At 42.6% G+C, this 21,471-nt stretch overlaps 1 protein-coding gene and 1 pseudogene across 3 annotated transcripts in view; one reads left to right on the forward strand and one right to left on the reverse strand.

Moving 5' to 3' along the window:
* The window catches only part of GCNT2 (glucosaminyl (N-acetyl) transferase 2 (I blood group)), a gene marked incomplete at its 5' end in the record, with an annotated part of 83,353 nt that overhangs the window by 55,940 nt on the left and 5,942 nt on the right, over nt 1–21,471 (forward strand). For both annotated transcript variants that reach the window (XM_081085604.1, XM_081085603.1), the window contains one exon: nt 18,626–18,718. In XM_081085604.1, the coding sequence (XP_080941730.1) occupies nt 18,626–18,718 (93 nt within the window). The remainder of the gene's footprint in view (nt 1–18,625; nt 18,719–21,471) is intronic.
* Nucleotides 8,210–9,139, reverse strand: LOC308516907 (kelch-like protein 5; annotated as a pseudogene). The gene is made up of 2 exons: nt 8,794–9,139; nt 8,210–8,583 (listed from the first exon to the last, which is right to left on the reverse strand). The product of its transcript is annotated as a kelch-like protein 5 (transcript).

Below are 21,471 nucleotides of genomic sequence, written 5' to 3' on the forward strand. Positions count from 1 at the left end.
ATTTGTAGATGGCTCAAAGTTTTACTTTTTTCTATAAATTGAACATATTAGTCATTGTTCTGGATTGAACGATGACCATAATTCAGAATTACTGAAACATTGAAATAACTATTGCACAAATGAAAACACCAGCATTCAAGTGCTGAAATGTCAAGCCTCCAAAGCCAGAAAGCTGGATACTCAAAAGCGACACTGCAATCCCTAACGTGGCCCTGAGCAAGGGAATGGGGGCAAGGGCAAGGTACTGAAGAGGCCAACATTTTTTCAAGTCTCATGTTTTATTTTATAAATTTATGTAAATATCACTGTCCTGTGAACTCTATAAACTTAAACTTTTTTTGAAATACTAGAGGCCCGGTGCACAAAATTCATGCGGGGGGGGGGGGTGGCCCTCAGCCCAGCCTGTACCCTCTCCAATCTGGGACCCCTCAGGGGATGTCCGACTGCCAGTTTAAGCCCAATCCAGTATCGGGCTAAATCAGCAGTTAGACATCCCTCTCACAATCCGGGACTGCTGGCTCCTAACCACTCACCTGCCTGCCTGATTGCCCTTAAACGCTTCTGCCTGCCAGCCTGATCACCCCCTAATCACTCCCCTGCCAGCCTGATTGATGCCTAACTGCTCCCTTGCTGGCCCAATTGCCCCCAACTGCCCTCCCCTGCCGGGCTGGTCCCCCCCTAACTTCCCTCCCCTGCTGGCCTGGTCATCCCCAACTGCCCTCCCCTGCAGGCCTGGTCGCCACCAACTGCCCTCTCCTGACGGCCTGATCTTGCCCCCAACTGCCCTCCCCTGCCGGCCCGATTGTTCCCAACTACCTTCCCCTGCTGGCCTGTTTGCCCCAACTGCCCTCCCCTGCCAGCCATCTTGTGGTGGTCATCTTGTGATGATGTGGGGGCGGCCATCTTGTGATGACATGGGGGTGGCCATCTTGTGAGGACACGAGGGCGAGACACCACCTAGGCTTTTATTAGTATAGATAATGTATCCAGAAAACTGCACATGTCAGAATTGAGATCACTGAATTTTCAACTGATCCTTATGTGAGTAACCAGCACAAGAAGCCATGTTACCACTAGTACTCCAGGAGCCCGTGCTCCCTCCCAGTTACTTCTAAAATGACAACCATCCCACCCCACAAACTAGTGTTGCCTCTTTTTGTGTTGTTATGTAACTAAAAATTTTTATTTTTTAGTTACAGTTGACATAACTTATGAAGTGATTACCCCAATAAGTTTTGCACCCAACTGATGCCACATATATTTATTAAAATATTAAAGGCCCAGTGCACAAATTTGTGCACATTGAAAGGAAATTAATGAGAAGAAATATTTTGATATCGCTGTTTGCCCTTTTTCTATAATAGAATTCACGATTGACAATGACAGATTGAAACACACACATGCAATTGGTGCCAGCGAAAGCTTTATATATATAGACTAGAGGCCTGGTGCACAAAAATTTGTGCACTTGGGGGGGTCCCTCAGTCCGGCTTGTGCCCTCTTGCAGTCTGGGACCCCTCGGGGGATGTCCACCTGCTGGCTTAGGCTTGCTCCCTGGGGGGATCGGGCCTAAGCTGGCAGTCAGACATCCCTCTGGCAGCCCGGGAGCCCTCGGGGGATATCCACTTGCCAGCAGGGAGCAGTCCTAAGCTGCAGTTGGACATCCTTAGTGCTGCTGAGGAGGCGGAAGAGGCTCCCGCCATCACCACTGTGCTGGCAGCCGTCAGCCTGGCTTGTGGCTGAGCAGAGCTCCCCCTGTGGGAGCACACTGACGACCAGGGGGCAGCTCCTGCATTGAGTGTTTGCCCCTGGTGGTCAGTGTGTATCACAGTGACCAGTCATTCCCAGTTGTTCTGCTGTTAGGGTCAATTTGCATATTACCCTTTTATTATATAGGAGTGCCTGGCCAGCCTGGGTGAGGGGCTGATGGCTGTTTGCAGGCTGGCCACAGCCCCCAGGCACCCAAGCTCCTAGTGGAGGCTGGCTGGAAGCAGATATCTGGGATTTATTTGTCTTCTATAATTGAAACTTTGTTGTCATGAGTGGAGGCCACAGCCGGTTCAGGGCAGGCAGGAAGCTTGGCTTTCTCCATCGCCCGGGCAACCAAGCCTCCTGCTTGCTCCAGCTCCGTGGCTGCCAGCCACCATCTTGGTTGGGTTAATTTGCATATAGTCGCTCTGATTGGCTAGTGGGCGTGGCTTGTGGCATAGCGAAGGTATGGTCAATTAGCATCTTTCTCTTTTATTAGTGTAAACTTGCTTAATTAGACCTGCTTTCTGATGTAGCTAAACTTTTTCCAGCCCAGTGAAGTACCCCAACTTCTCTTTCAGGTAATTGTCAGCAACACAGCAGTAAATACCAACATGAAGCAGATTATTATTGTAGATCATGCAGGGAGAACAAAGGGTAAAATATTTAATTGCAGCAGTGTTTGACTATATTCTGAGCACTGAGAAAACCTGAAGTCATTTTCAAGTTCCATCATTTCTTACTTCTTTTCAGTTGGGTCAAGTTTCTTAACTTTTTAAATCTCCGTTTTCCAGCTAATGAAATAGGATTCTACCAAGTCTCCTATCTATCTACTCCAGGACTTCTGTGAGGATAAAATGAGATGAGGCACGTGAAAAATGCTTCACAGACATTTGGTTAAAGTGTAAAATGTTTGCACCTGGCTATAAAGCAAGTCATGTTCCTGGGCTGAAGAAACTCCAAGGAGGCCAGTCTCTAGGGAGAGAAAGCTGGGCATTGCTATGTGATGTCATTACCCGGTTGCCCACAGCCACCGTTTCCAGGCTGGGCTGGGCTGTGGGCTGCATTTTGCACCATGGGGTCTCGGCAGCATTGGCTGTGATTTGGTGGGGTGTCGCTCCAGGGTGGTGGCGGGGCCTGTGTCCTACTTGGGGGAAGCCTAGTGTTGCTTTGTCGGCACCAGGTCCACGGTGCTGTTTCTCTATAAATGGCCAGTGTGTGTCACGGCAGTTCCTGCATTGAGCGTCTGCTCCCTGGTGGTCAGTGCACGTCATAGTGACCAGTCAGACGGTCGGACACTCAGCATATTAGCCTTTTATATGTATAGATCATTAATTATATTCCCTATTGATTACATTCCCATGACTGTTCTGTAACTGCCAGTTTATACTTATTAATCCCTTCATCTTTTTCACTCAGTTGCCCAACTCCCCTTCCCATGGGCAACCATCAGTTTGTTCTCTACCTGTGGGGTTGTCTATTTTGTTTATTTGTTTATTTTGTTTTTTAGATTCCACATATAAATGAAATCATACAGCATTTAACTTTCTCTTAAGTTACTTATTTCACTTAACATAATATACTCTAGGTCCATCCATGTTGTCATGAATGGCAAGATTTCATTCTTTTTTTTATGGTTGAGTAATATTCCATTTCATATGTGTACCACTTCTTCATCCAGTTGTCTATCAATTGCAAATAATGCTGCAATGAGCATAAGGGTGCATATATCTTTTCAAGCTGGTGCTTTCAGTTTTTTTCAAAAAATACCTAGAGGCCAGTACCGGTTTAGCTCAGTGGATAAAGCTTCAGCCTGCGGACTCAAGGGTCCCGGGTTCGATTCCGGTCAAGGGCATGTACCTTGGTTGCGGGCACATCCCCAGTGGGGGGCGTGCAGGAGGCAGCTGATCCATGTTTCTCTCTCATGGATGTTTCTGGCTCTCTATCTCTCTCCCTTCCTCTCTGTAAGAAATCAATAAAATATGTTTTGTTTTTTAAAAAAAAAAAAATACCTAGAGTAGAATTGCTGAGTCCTATGATAGTTTTATTTTAAAATTTTTGTAGGGACCTCTGTACTGTCTTCCATAGTGGCTGCACCAATTTGCAATCCCACCAATGGTACATAAAGGTTCCCTTTCTCCACATCCTTGCCAACACTTGTTTATTGATTTATCGATGATAGCCAATCTGACAGGTACGTGGTTTTAATTTGCATTTCCCTGATGATTAAGAATATTGAGCACCTTTTCATATGTCTATTGGCCATTTGTATGGCCTCTTTGAAGAAGTATTTATCCAGGTCCTCTACCCATTTTTCAGATTGGATTGTTTGTGTGTGTGTGTTAAGTTGTATGAATTCCTTATATATTTTGGATGTCAATCCTTTATCAGATGCATAATTGGTGAATATATTCTTTCATTCAGTAGGTTGTCTTTTCAGTTTGTTGATGGTTTTCATTAGGTAACTTCTAATTGTAGCCCAGTGCTTTTCATCCAAATGTTCAGGTTAAATAGATGTTTCAGGAAGAAATGCTAGGCCTACCCTATGACTTCCTGTATTTCTTTAAAAAAATCCTGTAAATGCCATGGGGTCAGGGATGGCAGGGCTGGGAGGGGACGGGATAGGCACATGTAGGTACCGCACAAGGCTCTTTCTCCCACAAGGTGTCTTCTCTTTTTAAAGTTTATTTAGACGTTTCTCATATTTGCAGAAGAAGAGTGTAAACAGAACCATGTCTGCCGTCCTGTATAAAAGATTGGGCTTGCTATAAATAGGCACTTAGGTCCCAGAGTCAGCAATCTATATATACCCCAGTCCATGAAGCAACAAATGGAATTTACCACTGACCTTCAGCTCCTTTGGGCCTGTCTTGGGTTGTAAATAGGAGTTAAAATTAGATGAGTCCTAAGCAAACATGATTTTTATTTGGCTGCTTTTACATAAAATTGGACAAACTGGTTTACAACTTGCAAGCAAATTCTTGATTTATGTTCAACTGGGTGTAGCCTGGTGCCTTGTTTTGAAGATGAAGACGGCACTGTGTGCAGGGCAAGATGAAAATTTGTATAATGGACTCATGAAGGACCTTTCTCCAGACAATAGACAAAGCAGTACAGGGCATGCTATGTTCTATGGATGCCAATAGGGAAGGACGTGGCCATGAAAGCCCCTCCTGTGTAGTAAAGTGAGAAGGCAAGTCAGTACTGTAAGTACTTTTATTTGAAACAGTTACATCAAATTTAGAAAAAGCCACTTGAAATGTAAATACCTCCTTCAAACTGTGAAAAAACACATCTGAACAGGTAGATCACGGAGAAAACTGACTCCCTGATGTTCATGTGTTGCAAACAACAGAATCTCCCGAGTTTCTGTCATCTGGTAAAACTTAACTCATAGGGAAACAGGTTTTGAATCGATAAACCCATCAAGGTGGTAAACATGTTCATAAGCACAGCCCAAACTCAATTAAGGAAACCCAACCCATCTATATCATTGGTAAAGGCTCCTTGTGAAAGATTATTTTCAATCTACATTTAATATAGGTTAGTCAACTAGTTAATAGCTAAGTTGTAGTTTGAAGGTAACAAAGAAGTATTTATTTATTTGTACAAAAAGATGCTTTATGAAATAATGTTTTCGTAATGATTGTTACTTGTAGGTATAAGATTTTGTAGTGTTTGGCCTTTTTTTAACTTTCAATTTTGTTCTTTGTACTTTTATGCATTTTTTTTATTCCATTGTAATTTCCGTGTTCAGTTTTTCACAGATTATAGAATAATATTTTTAAGAGGAAAGATATGAAGATTCATAAGGTAACTGTGTTAGGATGCTTAACACTAACTAATTTGGGGGAGTTGGGAAATAAACAATTGTTTTTCCTTTGACCTTTTGTACTTTTAAAATCTCCAAAGCTTAAAAATAACATTGCTTTATTTGGTGAAAAATAAAACCTCTCCTTACTGAGGCACAGTACAGCGTGTTTTTAAAACTAAAAAGCATTACCCTTATGAAGGGATGTTCAATAAAATATTCTGCAAAGAACAGGTGTTCTCAATCCTGGGTACACACTACCATTGTGTAGGGCATTTTAAATATATGTTTTTTTATTGCTTTCAGAGAGGAAGGGAGAGGGAGAGACAGAAATATCAATGATGAGACAAAATCATTGATTGGTTGAGCCCACAACCTGAGCATGTGCTCTGACTGAGAATTGAACCATGACCTCCTGGTTCATAGATTGACACTTAGCCATTAAGCCACACCGGCTGGGCTGTGTAGGGCATTTTTAAAAATACCAGTGCATGGGCCTCGCCGCTGACCCATTAATTCAGAAAACCAGGCAGATGAGGCACAGTCATTGGTACTTTATTTTTAAGCTCCATAGATGATTCTGCGGTGTAGCCAGAGTGGGGAACTAATGTAGATGACCGGTTGAGTGAAAGATAAAAACTGAAGAATGGAATTATCTTATTGGCCCTTATTCACTACCTAACATTTGCATCCTAAAAAAAAAAAAAAAAAAAAAATCAGCGAAGGATTTGTTGGGAGGAAAAGAACTTGCAAAACTTAGTGACTTGAAGAAATTTTTTCCTGATTCTGTGAGTTCTCTGACCAGGGCCAGCTTCACTAGGGCTGGGCGGGCTGGGTGAGCTGGATGGCATCAGTGGCCAGACCCAGGCCTCTCCTCAGATGGTCCCTGGTTTCCTAGTGGGCTCACCAGGGCTGCTGCACTTGGCAGCCTGAGGGGAGGGCCAATCCTAACCAGTGAGGATCAGAACTTCTTACTGAGCTGAGACAAGAACTTCCATTTTACCACCAATTACAGAAAGCTTTCCAGATAGTACTGCCACACCTGCTCTGCTCCTGAGGGCGGACACAGGGGCAACAAAACTCCACTGTCAGGCCCGAGAGTCCCATTTTTCCACTGTGTTCAAGTAGCTTCAGCCATCATGCCCTCCAACTGCATACCTGGGACCTTCCAACATTGCCAAATTGTTCTGGGGTTGTAGCCTTCTACGGTATTCAAAGTCTTCAGTACTTCTCCTCCAGCCACATAGTTTGTCATCTAACACTGTATCACTGACCTATAGCCTCCTCCCATTCCTATTCACCACAGGGCTCCACATGTTTGTACGGAGGCCGGAGGCCGTACTTTTCAATGCTTGCTGCTTCTTTTGTTAAATCCATTCCTCCAATGAAAAATAATGTGCCAACAGTTGACTTCCTAGGTTTTATCTGAGGACTTTGTAACATGGGTCATCTCTCTGATAATAAATGATACTTCACTGCTTCCATAATGAGTTTCTGACATTCTAAATTGATACGGGATTTTTGGACTGAAACATGCAGTGTTCCCCTGGGCAGGGTGGTTCCCAGGCTCTTTCTCTGATGGAGTCGAAAAATTAATCCACGGATGGAAGATGGTGTAGCAAAGGTGGAAATTTACTGAAAAACAAGTACAGACTCCCACGTGGGGAAGGGGAAAGAGTCCCACTGAGTTCTTTTTTCCCTGGTTTATGAAGGCTGCAGTTTTTTGGCCTCGATGTCCCCTCTGATTGGCCACTATTCCCCTTTGATTTGGTCACTATAGCAACTTCTGAGCTCAAAGGTCAAAACCTCCCTCCTCCCTCATTCTCCTATTCCCTCTGGGCTTTCTTCCTCCTTCTTTATTTTGTAAATATAGACCTCTTGCTACTTCCAGTTTCCTTATCTTATGGAAATGTAACTTCTCCCAGTCTGTAGCCCTGTGTTTTTTTCCATGGACCTCTTGAATTTTTAAAAATTTCCTAAACCTGCCTATATCCCCCTAAAATTCCTATTTCAATATGATCCCCCAAAAGTTCATTATTTTCCATGTGTTGTAACGTACCCCGCGAATCACAGAAGGACGCCTCAAGAAATCGAATTAAAGAGTCACATTTATTGCAATCCGGGACTATGAGGGGTCATTCCCAAATCTCATAGTAACAAGATGGTTGAAAAACCAGGTTTATATAGGCAAAAATCACAAAGGTATTGATTACATCCCAGGGTTTGGAATGAGGAACCTGGTTTGCAAAAAAGCAGTTTACAAAAGCAGAATTAAGCATGTTAATTACAGTTTTGGGTCTCCGGATCACTGAGTTGATAGAAACACATTATCTAGAGCCCTCGGGTCTCGAGACCACTGAGTTGTCAGGAATTCATTATCTAGAGCCATCGAGGCAATTTAGAGTAATTGTGCCGTCCTGGTTGGGACCACTGAGTCAACTGGAACGCATTATCTGTGTCCACTAAGACAATTTAGGATAATTGTGCTGTCCTGTTTCCCAGGTACAGAAGAATGTGCTTTCTAAAACCAGTAAGATAACAATCAATGGGATAGTCATTCAATCGAATGGGATGATGTATACAATTCAGAAAATCAAAATAACTTCTATTGTTAAGCCAAAGAGCAGGGTTAGAGTTAAACTACAGTTTCTACCTGAGATGGTTGCTACCATACTTCACATGTCTGCCAGGAACTGTGGCCTGAAAGAGGTAGCCTATATAAGCCAAAAGTTTACTGAGATCTTTCTGACTCTGTTGCAAATCATGACAGCTGCAAGTTAGAAGTGCATCCAATGTTGTCTCCTCATGTCATCACTGGCCAAGAGCTTTGCAATCTCACTAGCTGGTAATAATACAAATTCCTGGTTTCGAGTTACTCCATGAAATGTATTACAGTATAATTGTGAGCCACTTTATGCAAATCTGTACAACCTTGCGAATCAGCAAAAGAATGGATTCTAAGGCAGTTGGATGGGTGACGCTGTTTCATTAAAAACTTACAGCATGGCCCAGCTTGTGTGGCCCTGTGGTTGAACGTGAACCCAGGAGGTCACCATTCCATTCTGGTGGGGGCACATGCCAGGGTTGCTGGCTCAGTCCCCAGTAGGGGGCGTGCAGGAAGAGCCAATAAATGATTGTCCCTCATCATTGATGTTTCTATCTCTCTATCCCTCTCCCTTCCTCTCTGAAATCAATAAGAACATTTAAAAAGAAAACTTACAGCATGCGTCCACAATCTGTGAAACTGAAGGCAAACTATAAATAGCAGGCACTACATATTATCCTTTTGTAATTCAAGGCGGCCTGCATTTGCATACTGAATCAGGAACCATAGTGAACTCGGTTCTACACCTTCATTTTTATTTCTTCTGGTCTTGCTTCCCTGACATCTTTATAAAACATGGCAGCAAAGCAATCAGCAGAGGACAGCACCTATCTATGAGCTGGGATTCTGCCATCACCAGCAACTAGAATTACATCACATGGTTGTTTATGTCTCAAATAGATTCCCATCTTTCTAAATGTTTGCTCAGCATGATTAAGGGCTTGGAAAAATTCATCTGATGAACATGGCTGCATAGTACGGCAGGATGTTAATGCCTGGTTGCTGTAGGAAGTCCACGTTGGGCTCCTGAGGCGGTGTGTGTGTGGGGGGGGGGGGGGGGGCGGGGAGGGGGGATGGTCACGGCGGGGCAGGGCTCCGGGGAGAAGGAGGAGAGGGATGCTCCGCCCCTCAGGCGCCCCCAACCCCTTCCTGGTAGCCTCACCCCGCGCCCCCGGGCCTGGGGAGGGGGGTCTAACTGCCTCTGGCCAGGGGCTCTTCCGGGAACTCCGAGGGGGCTGGGCGTCGGGACTGGCTGGCCTGTCAGTCACAGCACCTGCTGGAGCAGCAGCCCGCCCCGCCCCTCCCGCCAGGCCCCGCCTTCCCTGCGCCAGGCCCCGCCCCCTCCTCTCGGGGCCGCTTGCCCTGGGAGACTGCCACCTGCTCTGGCCAGGTGCTGGGGAAGTGAGGAGACCGAGCAGGAGGGGTGGGGCGCTGGCAGAGGTCTATTTTCTTTTTCTTAATTGAGTTATAATTGACACATTATATTAGTTTCAGGTATGCACCATGATTGGATACTTGTATATATCGCAAAATGATCACTACAATAAGTCTAGTTAACATCTGTCACCACATATGGCTACAAACTTCTTTCTCTTGTGATGAGAAATTTTTAAGATTTACTCTTGGCAACTTTCAAATACACAATACAGTATTAACTATAGTCACCATGCTGTGAACATTACATCCCCAGGGTTTATTTTGAGCTTGTTTTCTTGTATTAGACCTTTGCATAAGCCAAAGTCTGGGGAACCAGGTGAAAATGAAAGACCTATTAAGGAATTCCCAAAAGGGTGACAGGAGACTTGGGTGTGTGTGGGCAGTGATGAGAGATGAGGCCTGAAAGTGTTGCAAACTACAGGTGGACGGGGCCAGGCAGACAGTAGGAGTGAAGCATGGTGGGAACCGGGGTGCAGGAGAGGCCCTGCCTGCCTGTAGCCCCAGTGAATTGTCTAGGGACCCAGCAATCCAGACTTTCATGAGATCTGTTCTCAGTGTTCCACGCCCCTTCCTATGGTGGCCAAACCAAACACACCCATCAGATGCGGGTTATGGGCTGTTTGTAGTCTGGGGACAAGCTTGCAAAATATCCTCATGTGCATGGTCACAATTTGGGGATCTTCAGGTTGGAATGTAGTCTATGGCAGCAAACCAAGCGACCCAGCCAGGGTTATGGTTGTGGGGAGACGGCTGGGGCTTGATTAGTGACAATCTAAAACAAAAGAAAAAAATGCCAGTTTAGCTTTTAAAAAAATTTTTTTTATTGATTTCAGAGAGGGAGAGGGAAAGAGGTAGAGAATCATTGATCTGCTGCCTTCTGGACACCCCTCCTGGGCATTGAGCCTGCAGGCCAGGCCTGTGTCCTGACTGGGGAATCAAACCGTGATTTCCTGGTTCATAGGTCCACATTCAACCACTGAGCCATGTCAGCCGGGGTTTTTTATTTTGGAAGGAGATAAACGGTAAACTGTGTCCTAAAATGAGAAGGGGGTGAGGAATCAAATTCTAGTAAGAGGTGGAATGGACATCAGCAGGAAAGGTGTAGGATGATACAAGTCTGAATGTGCTTTCAAATGTCATAGGGTGGGTGGTTGCTGGGTACCTTCAAATGGCTTGAAGAAACAGACACAGGGGGGGATGATTCAAAGTAATCCCATATCCCACACAGAAGAGCAACAGGGTTAACACTGACTATAGGAAGAGCATCCGGGGGTGCTGCCAATGAAACGGGCAGCCTGGATCAGAGCCTGCTTGGCAGGCAGTTTAAAGAGTCGGTGAGCGCTGTAGAGTGCCTGAGCCAGGGCAGTGCCCGCAGAGGGAAGCAGCGCTGCCAGAGCCAGGGAAGGCTTGGACTGAGCTGCCAGTCGACTGGAAATCAGTTGAAGCGCAACAGAAAATTGGTCGGATGTTAACTGGACTTAACATTTCACGACATATACAAATACCAAGTTATGTTCTTCACCTCAAACTAATGTTAAATGGCATTTATACCTCAATTTTTTTAAAAAAAGAAAACAAAAGGAACTCTGGGTCTAGGACTCAGTAGCTTTTATTTTAACAAGCCCTCCAGGAAGTTTTATAAATTCTTTAGTTTGAAAACATTACTTGACATTCATTCCTTCCTGCCTTCCCTTCATTCCTTTCTTCTGTTCAATGGTTTACAGAGTATTTGCTAGTTATTTGGCCACTTGTCTGAGGATGGCTCTGTCTATATATCAAAGACAGTGTTCTGGCATTTGCTTAGACACTTTGGTATTCCTGGAACTGATTAAAGTCTGTTGTCAGAGGACTTCCCTCCTGTTCGTGCCAGAAGCCAGTCTTGCCTGACAGAGCTCGGGAAAGGATACTCTGCCACTCTCAGTGAATGAATGGTTTGCTGACCAAACAGTGGGCAGACACTATGATGTGAGATTTTTTTTCTCCCAGGTGCTCTCATTAACCTTCAAATAAAAGGTTCACTCCTCTCGGTTGAAAGGCTACTCGAACTCAGACTTTCATGAAACAGCATTATCATAATGAATTTGTTCATTGTTTCGTACTTTACTCATAAAACTTCACACTCTCAGAAAAACAGGATAACCTAAGGAAAGTCCCAGAGAAACTAATGGCCGTTTTTGGCTGCTTGGGATGTGTCATGCCTGAGAGGGCCCCTGAAACAGAACTAGTGGGAGGGAGTGTGAAAAATAATAACACAGACTAGTGCATGTAAATATAACCCAATTGCTCTTCATTGTAATATTTCTTTTCCACATTGAATTAGCATGATTTTGCACTAAAGACAAGCAAACCAGTTTAAAGAAAACTTATTTTGCTTTGACATTTTAAAAACAAATGTACATGTACTCATACAGGTGAGACTCTTCTAAAGAATGTACAGAGGGGCCCTAGCCTGTTTGGTTCAGTGGATGGTGTTGGCCTTTGGTCTGAAGGGTCCCAGGTTCAAGTCTGGTCAAGGGCACATGATCGGGTTCTGGGCTTGATCCCCAGTGGGGGGCGTGCTGGAGGCAGCCAATCAATGATTCTCTCTCATCATTGATTCAATCTCTCGCTCCCTTTACTCTCCTCTCTGAAATCAATAAAAATATTTTTTTAAAAAAGAATGTACAGAGGGAAAATGCTGAAAGACGAATTATTTATCCAAGGTTATTCTCAGAGCTGGAGCTCAGGAACTTATATTGGGCCACTGGAAACAACACTTTTTGGAAGGGAAATAGTTCTTAAAGGTGACTACTTTTATTCTTTTTATTCCTTGTTAGCACAGTTTTGATGCAGCCCATTGGATGGGGTGGGTCAGATTTGGGGCTCTCCTCTCACATACTAGAACCATTTCCGCCTCCATCCAGTCACTTCTAGTGTTGCTTCTGGGTAACACTGTCAGCCAATCACATCATTCAAGACTCACCTCACATTCTACCCATCTACCTTTTGAGGAGGGGTTTCTAAAGCCTTCTTAAAATAAAGGGCTTGTTGAAGTAAAAACTTCTAGGTCCTATGCACAGAGTTTCTGATTCAGTCTGGAATGAGGCTCAAGAAATGGATTTCTATGTTTCACCAGTTTGGACTGAAGTTTAAAAAAGTTATTTTATAAAGCTATATAATTTTTTTGTTTTGTTTTTTAAAAAGCCAGGGAAGGCTTGAAGAACTGCCATTAGATTGGAAATCAGTTGGGGGCTCCTGTAGGCACAGAATCACAGCAGTCAGAGCTGGGAGGATTAACTAGATTTGGATCAACTGTGACGTGAAGGATTTTGAAGAATGTCATGGTTTAGTGGAGGAAGGAAGGGAAAGTTGTCCGGCTACAAGTCTGGCCGTAGTGAAACTGAAGACCTCTACTGCCTCAGAAAAAATTTGCCATAACGTAAGGGGTGTTTGAGAGTTACAGATGATAAGCAGCCAAAAAAGAAACATAGGCAGAGGGCCAAGGGACAAGGTCAGGGTTGTAGTGAAACCTGAACTGCTCTGGAACAGCACTGCCCACTTTTCCAAATGCTCCACTAACCTTTCCTGTTCACACCAGCACTGTCCAGGAAAGACTCTTTTTTAAAAAAGTTATCTTTATTGTTGAAAGTATTACAGATGCCCCCTTTGCAGGAAAGACCCTTGAGTAGAGGTGCCTGGGCTGCTAGTGAGGATATCGGTGCATATAACCCTCTGGATACACTAAGCTGAAAGCTCCAAGAACATCGCATTCAGGGCTTTCCCCCCAGCATCTACTCTGGAACATGGGAGGCACGTAAGAAACCACTGGGGGGGGGGGGGGGGCGGAGGGTAGAGGGAGGATAAATGGTGATGGAAGGAGACTTGGCCTGGGATGGTGAACACACAATACAATACAAAGGTGATGCATTATAGAATTGTACACCTGAAACATAATTTTATTAACCAATGTCACCCCAATAAATTCAATAAAAATAAAATATGTAGGGCAAAAAAAACCGTAGAATAAGTGAGCAAATTATCTTGAAACAACACTAACAAGTTATTTAGCAGGTCCACACTCCTGAGCAATTCATTTATATTTCCTAAGCTCTAGTTCACACAGCTTAGCATTAAGGGGAAAAGATTAACATAGTAAAACATATTAAAATTTCTAAAATCCCTTTGAGTTGAAAACTCTGGATTTTCCTTCCTTCCCCCATTCCATCTTTTCCTTTTTCAACCATTTGTGGGCAATTATCACGGTGAATGAAGAGCTGTCACTTTAAGGATGTTATGCCATTTATTATCTCAGGGACTGTCTAGAAAATAGCCACATTAAATAAATACGCCATCTCATGCTTCATGTGTTAATAACCCCATGTGATTCATGAACCATTGGTAGGTGAAAACAATACTATATCTTTTATTTTTTAAATTAACTTTTTTTAAATTGAATTTAGACAGAGAAAGGGAAAGAGAGGGAAACATCATTGTGAGAGAGAAACATCTATCAGCTGCCTCCCATATGTGCCCTAACCCAGGATCAAACCCAAAACCTGGGTATGTGCCCTGACCGGAAATCGAACCTGCAACCCTCTGGCACATGGGACGACACTCCAACCAACTGAGCCACACCAGCCAGGGCTCTTCTTATGTTTAAAAATTACCCCAGTTTACAATGAGAAAAAGAGGCTATGTTATTTAACACTGCCTTTCTGTTATTAATTTTCCATTTTTTATTGTGAAAGCCAATTAATAATGAACACTGTGTTGAATTATTCTTAGAATATTTACAAGCACAGTTACTAAATCAGTGAAGCAATTAAGACTCAGATGTATATAAAAAACCGTTTAAAAATAAAAAAGCAATACAATAACATTAAAGAAACTTTTATAAATTTAAAACATTTTTCATTTCACATGCAAATGTTTATACATGGTTTTATTAATAATGTAAGATTTCATGTTGTCAACCAGGGCTGATTTTGCCCCCACCTCCACCCCCAGGCACATGTGGCAACATCTGGAAACATTTCTGATGGTCACAACTGGAGATGAGATGGGGGAAGGGAAGGACTGATACTGGCATCTAATGGGTAAAGACCCAGGATGCTGTCACTAAACATCCTACGATACACAGGGCAACCCCACAGCAAAGAAATCGTCTGCAAAAAATTATCCAGCCCAGATGTCAGTAATGTCAAGGTTGAGAAACCTGCTTTAGATTACAGTAAAAAAAAGCTGTCCCCGTGATTTTAATAGAGGAATTATGTTTTCAACCACTTATTGAGTAGTCTGTATGCCAGGCTCTATGCTAAGCACAACACATACATTATCTTATTTAACGCTAACAAAATCCTGGGAGGTTTTGAAGGTTAGTAGATGATGTTTCAAAGAAATTACATGACTGTTCAAGGTCACAGTAAGAACAGATGGGGATTTAAAATGCCTACTGTCTGACTTCAAAGCCTGTGCTGTTAGTGAGTATATGTAAATAATGTCATAATGAACATGGTCATATATAGATTTTTACACTTTAAGAATTATTTCCTAGCTTACTTTGAAACTATTGTTTTAAAGGGCCAAAGAAAATTGGCAATTAGGCTTATCTTTCCTACATTGTTTTCAAATTGGTTTTCCAGAGTTGTACCAATTTATAGCACCACCATTAAATGTGAGAAAATCCTTTCAGTAAACTGACATCAGCATTGACTTTAAACATTTAAAAACAAAATTCTTTGTTTATTTAATAAGTTAGAAAGTATATATCTGACCTTAAATAATAAGCAATTGCTGGAATTTGTCTCCCCAAATGAGGGCCACACTGGGTGAGAATAATAAGAAGAAAGTCAAGCCAATGTAAATAAAGCTTGTATTTCAAAGAATCATCTTCATTTATTCAATAAGTGCAGATATTTGACTAATAAAGGCTTAGTCCCAAGAAAAACATTGCTGGTTACTCTGTAAACTTTATTTCAAATCTTTTGTTTAAATAAGCCTATGAAGAGCAAATGAGAGAATTGGGTTTAATAGTTTGAAATGTTTTCTCTGATAATATTGGTGTCTTCTTTTTGCCGCACCCCAGAAAGAATGAAAAATAGATCTTCCCTGTGAATTGAGGGTAGACTATTACCCATGTACCCCATAACTATCCTCCTAGAAGCTTGATAGTCAATAATAATAACAGCAACAACAAGAATACAATCATCTAGTCCAGTATTTTTTACATAGTAGTTGTATCTCATTAGTGGATCCAGCAATCACGTTAGTGGGTTTTGACTAGAGTTTTTAACATGAGAATAGACCAGAAAATAATGTAAAATTAGCAACTGCAATGCTTGTAATAAGCCTAAGAGTTATTTGTGAAACTTAGGTTTGCTGTGTGTGTGTGTGTGTGTGTGTGTGTGTGTGTGTGTAAGTGATGCAGTAAAATTCTCTGTGGTTTGCAGTCTGAAAGGTTGAAAACCCTGATCTAATCTACCTACTTCATTTGAAAGGTGAGTCTGAGTGACATTAAATGATGCACAAGGGTACAGAGCAGGTTAATGACAAAGCAATAGGAAGAAATATCACTTAATAAATAGCATTTTTCTTGAATATTCAACACGTATAAGCAGAGTTTTCAAGTTTGGCAGCAAGAAAGGAAGATTCTTGAGGTTTACCTCTACAGACTCATGCTATATATAGGAAACCATGCCAAATTTAATTTTAGTTAGGAAACCTTGGTACAATTCTTGATTTAGATCATCATATAATTATTATGTGACATCAGGGCAAAAGAACAGAGCTTTTTTTTTGTTCTGAAAAATGTACATGTTTTTGTTAATGTTATTAAAGAGGAAATATTTTTATGTGCCTGTCCAATTACACTTCTTGAAAAGTATTAGTTGTGTCTATTTTTCTCCTTATTAAAAAAATATTCTGCCCAGCCAGTGTGGCTTAGTGGTTGAGCGTCGACCTATGAACCAGGAGGTCATGGTTTGTGGTTTGATTCCCGGTCAGGGCACATGCCTGGGTTGCTAGCTCAACCCCCAGTGTGGGGCGTGCAGGAGGCAGCTGATCAATTATTCCCTCTCATCATTGATGTATCTATCTCTCTCTCCCTTCCTCTCTGAAATCAATACAAATATATTTTTAAAAATTCATCGTCTTGGGTAACTTTTTATCATTAGTATGTACTTAGTTTTCTATTTGCCACCATAACAATTACCACAAGTTTAGCAGCGTAATGGACACAGATGTGTGGTCTTACAGTTCTGCAGGTCAGAAGTCTGACACGGGTCTCACCAGGCTAAAATCAAGGCATGGTTGGGCTGGTTCTCTCAGTGGGGGCTGGGCAGCGTCTGTTACCTGCCCTCCAGCTTCTAGAGACCACCTGCATCCTTCACCCCTTCCTCCACTTCAAATGGCAAAGACGTGGCCGCGTCCTCACAGCTCACCAGGCCAATCAACACTCTGCCTCCCACTTTCATTGTTAAAAGACCCTTGTGATTACATGGGGCCCACCTGGATACTTCAGGATACTCTCCCTATTTCCCAGTTTAAGGTCAGCTGATTAGCAACCTTAATTCCCATTTGCCATAAAACATAACATATTCTCAAAGTCCAGGGATTAGGATACGGACTTCTTTGAGTATATGCTTGGGGGGGCATTATTCTGCCTACCACAATATATCTGATCAATATTTAAAGTCTTGTAAGAAAGGACTATTGCAATTTGAATACAGATAAAACTTGCTTAGTACCATTACATCAAAATGGTGCTCAGGTTGAATTTATCACTGGTGAAAATTGCTGCAGTTCTTATGAAGTGAAATATTCCTCAGCTAGTTGCATCTACATTGATTCCCATATACTCCTTTTCCAGTAATGGAAATCTTGGGGTGTAACTACTCTATGTGATCAAATGGACCCTTCATCTCTGGGACCTCTCCAAAATTTATTGAGATGAAGAGGGTTATTTGAGTAGCGTAGCACAGTGTTTCTCAAACAGGGCAATCTTGCTCCCCTGGGGATATTGAGCAATGTCTGAAGACATTCTTGATTATCACAGTTGGGGGGTATGTATTACTGGCATTTAGTGGGTAGAGGCCAGGGGTGCTGCTAAACATCATACACTACACAGGACGGGACCTATAGCCAAGCATTATCCAGCCCAGAGTGTCAGTCAATGATGCCAAGTTAGAGAAACCTTGGCTTAGCAAGATGACAACCTAAAACTCCCCTCTCCCTTTTTAAGGCGAATTCTTTACGTTTCAAAGGTACATTAGATAATTTCTAACTAGAAAATAGGTCAGCAACAGCATTTGGTCAAAGAACAACTGAAAGAGATAGAGAAGATGAGTGGATCAGTGTACACCAATCTTCTAGGAAAAACTCGAAGCTCAAAACCTACTACTGGGTAGACAATTCATTATCTTCATTGGGTGATCAGGAATGCTTTCTCTGTCCCCAGTTCCCAGCACATCAAATATCAAATGCTCAAGAAGTATTTTAACAAATAAAAAGCATAGTGTGTTAAAAGATTTATGTTAAACATGGCGTGAACAAGCTGTCTTTTTCTGTATGCCTAAAATTGCAATGTCATATAAGAGCAACCCTGGAATTGCTCTCACTTAATTAGCACTAAGAACCTTGAGCAGCCTGTTTCCAGGGAGGGCCTGCACTTCTTAGAAGCCATCTGGAAAAACATAAAAAAAAAAAAAATTAACATTAGGATTGCACGTACATTTAATTAAAGGCCATTAAGAGACCAAAAATCCCCAACCTTCTCTGTGGTTTTACACTACAGTATTTCTTAAACTCTATGTGTGTGACCAAACTTCTCAGGTTTGGTCACACACACTATGAAAAAAAATCAATAGATTCTTTTTACTGGTGGCAAAGCCAAGCCCATAACCACCAACTATTCACACCATAATGATGAGAAATCTGATGTGAAAGATAATATATTTAAAGAAAATGACTTGGAGGGTTAATTGAAGAAATTGACACCCTTCTCTCTTGGTTCTCATTTATGCTTTTCTTCTTTGTCAACATTGCAGGTGTCCCTGGCTCCATGCCAAATGCATCATGGACTGGTAACCTCAGAGCCGTGAAGTGGATTGACATGGAAGACAAACACGGAGGCTGCCATGGTGAGGCATGCATCTCATACTTTAAAGCCATACTGCTTGTTGGTGTTGGCATGAAGGAAGTTGTAGAATACAGGGTTTTCATGGAGAGAACTGCAGGTATATTTAAACCAATCTGTGAGTGATTAACAGATTAGCTAGAGGCTTTTAGACACAGTTCTTGAAAAATACATTTAAACATTGTCCAGGTAGGTTCAAATTATAGTGGTACTTTCTTCTTGGTAGTTTCTGCTTTCTTATTATTGCTTATTCCTTTTTCTGTTCCTTTGGGGAGTGCAGTGGTTAGGAAAGTGGTAGGGGTGAGTAGTGATGTCATCCAAGAGCAGGCTGGACCCCATCCCTCTCATCAGCCTCTGCTCCCTCCACAGCCAGGCTTCCGGTTCAGAGGTGTTTACTGCAGCTATGTCCTGGTGGCAAGTGGCATTCATGAGAGATTTCTCTTCCAATGGACAAGAACTTGAAATCCCAAGTAGTCTTGTTTCTATAGAACCTTATGAAGAAGGGTTTCTATCAGTTCTGTTTACATTTCACTCAAACTGTTGCCTTCTACAAAGTGGGCATGTGTGTTTGTTTGCCAGGGCTAACATAGCGAAGTCATTCTACACATAACCACAGACTGGGTGGCTTACACAAAGGAAATTTTTTTCCTCGTTGTCATGGAAACTGGAAGTCCAAGATCACGGTGTCATTGGGTTTGGTTTCTTCGGAGGGCATGCTCCTTGGCTGATAGAAGGCTGCCTTCTCCCTGTGTCCTCACATGGACTTCCCTCTGTGTGTATCTGTGTCCTAATCTCTTCTTAAAAGGACGCCAGTCATAATGGATTAGGGTCTACTCCTATGACCTCATTTTAACTTAATTATCTCTTTAAATATAGTCACAGTCCCAGGTACTGAGGGTTAGGACTTCAATATGTGAATTTTGGGGGTACACAACTCAGCCCGTAATAGCACACAATTAATATTTATTCAGTGAGTGATTAAGTGAATGAATGAATGACTATGGAAGTTTGACCTATTTTCCCTGCGATAATAAGGCTTTGCCTTCTCCACTCTTATATTCAATCCAGAGCCTCACTTATCAATCCATTTTCTCTACAACTAATTGTAGATTGCTGCTTTCCATACCTCTCCATCACACTCAGCCTCCTTTTATATATATATATATATATATATATATATATATATATATATATAATTCTTGATTGTTGAAAGTATTACATATGTTGCCTTCTTTTCCCCCATTGACCCCCTCTAGGCCACCCCTCTCACCCTCTATCCCCCCCCACCCCGCCCCAGGCCTTCAGCTCCCTATTGTCTGTGCCCATGGGTTATGCATATGAGCATACAAGGTATTTGGTTGATTACCTTCCACTCACCCACCTTCCCCTGCCCTCCCTCTGAGAGTCCACACTCTGTTCCATGCTTCCATGTCTCTGGTGTCTTTCTCTTGAGAGTCCCACCCCACTGTGGATGGCAACATCCTCACATCACTGTACAGAAATTTCAGTCTATTCTTTAGCACATTTATATCTTTACTTTATTCAGCCCACATTTTCTCAGAAGACAGCTCATGCCACCTGCCTGCACTCTCACCACAGCCTGCCCTTCTACTGGAAGGAGGAGAATGGGAGGAGGTGGCTTTGCTCTTAGAGCTCCTGGATCTTCTTTAGAAAACAGACCATCACCATCAGTCACGGTCCCAATATTTGGGCTATGGTGTCTTCTCCACACCCTTCCATAACCACTACCATCCTCCTTCTAGGACCACTGCAGTCATTCTCTGATCTGCTTCTCCACCTCCTCCCCAGCTGAAGACTTGAGGACTTCAACATCCCCAACAGGGACCCACATGACATCATTCCTTTGTAGCTCTAGCCCTCCCAAACCACAGAAGCTCCCATTCCCACTGTGCAGCAGCCATTGTCCCCCTTCTTCCCCCCCCCCCCCCCCCCCCGCCCTCGCCAAGTGAAGCCTTACCTCAGTCTCCTTGTCATCACCTCTATCCAGACCCTGTCCCAGTAGAGAAGGTGTAGGCCAGTGATGGCGAACCTTTTGAGCTCGGCGTGTCAGCATTTCGAAAAACCCTAACTTAACTCTGGTGCTGTGTCACATATAGAAATTTTTTGATATTTGCAACCATAGTAAAACAAAGACTTATATTTTCGATATTTATTTTATATATTTAAATGCCATTTAACAAAGAAAAATCAACCAAAAAAATGAGTTCGTATGTCATAGGTTCGCCATCACTGGTGTAGGTTATCAGGTTTGCATTTTTTTTAGGAACCTTTACTGATCACATGACAGGAGGGGCCCGGAGAGAAGCCCCTAGCCAGGGAACCTGCACTGGGTACAAAGCTTAGATAGCCCAAGCCCCTCTCAGACAAATGTCTCATTTTCCTTCTCTTGGTACCTGTTGTGCCAATGAACATCTGAAAGCCTTATCAAGTTCAGAGCATAAAAATTATTTGTCTCCCAGCCCTGGCCAGTGTGATTCAGTTGGTTGGGCATCATCTTTTACACCAGAAGGAGGCGGATTTGATTCCCACTCAGGGCATATACCCAGGTTGTGGGTTCAATCCCCAGTCAGGGTACGTGTGGGAGGCAACCAATCAATGTTTCTCCCTCACATCAATGTCTCTCTCTAAAATCAATTAAAAATAAAAAAATAAATTATTTTTCCCAAACAACTATAGAGGAGAAAGAAACAGACATAATCCAACAGAAGTAGAACATTGCATGCCAAATCAGCAAGC

Source organism: Myotis nattereri (assembly GCF_964212035.1).
Source record: "Myotis nattereri genome assembly, chromosome: 3".
NCBI classification, from domain to species: domain Eukaryota; kingdom Metazoa; phylum Chordata; class Mammalia; order Chiroptera; family Vespertilionidae; genus Myotis; species Myotis nattereri.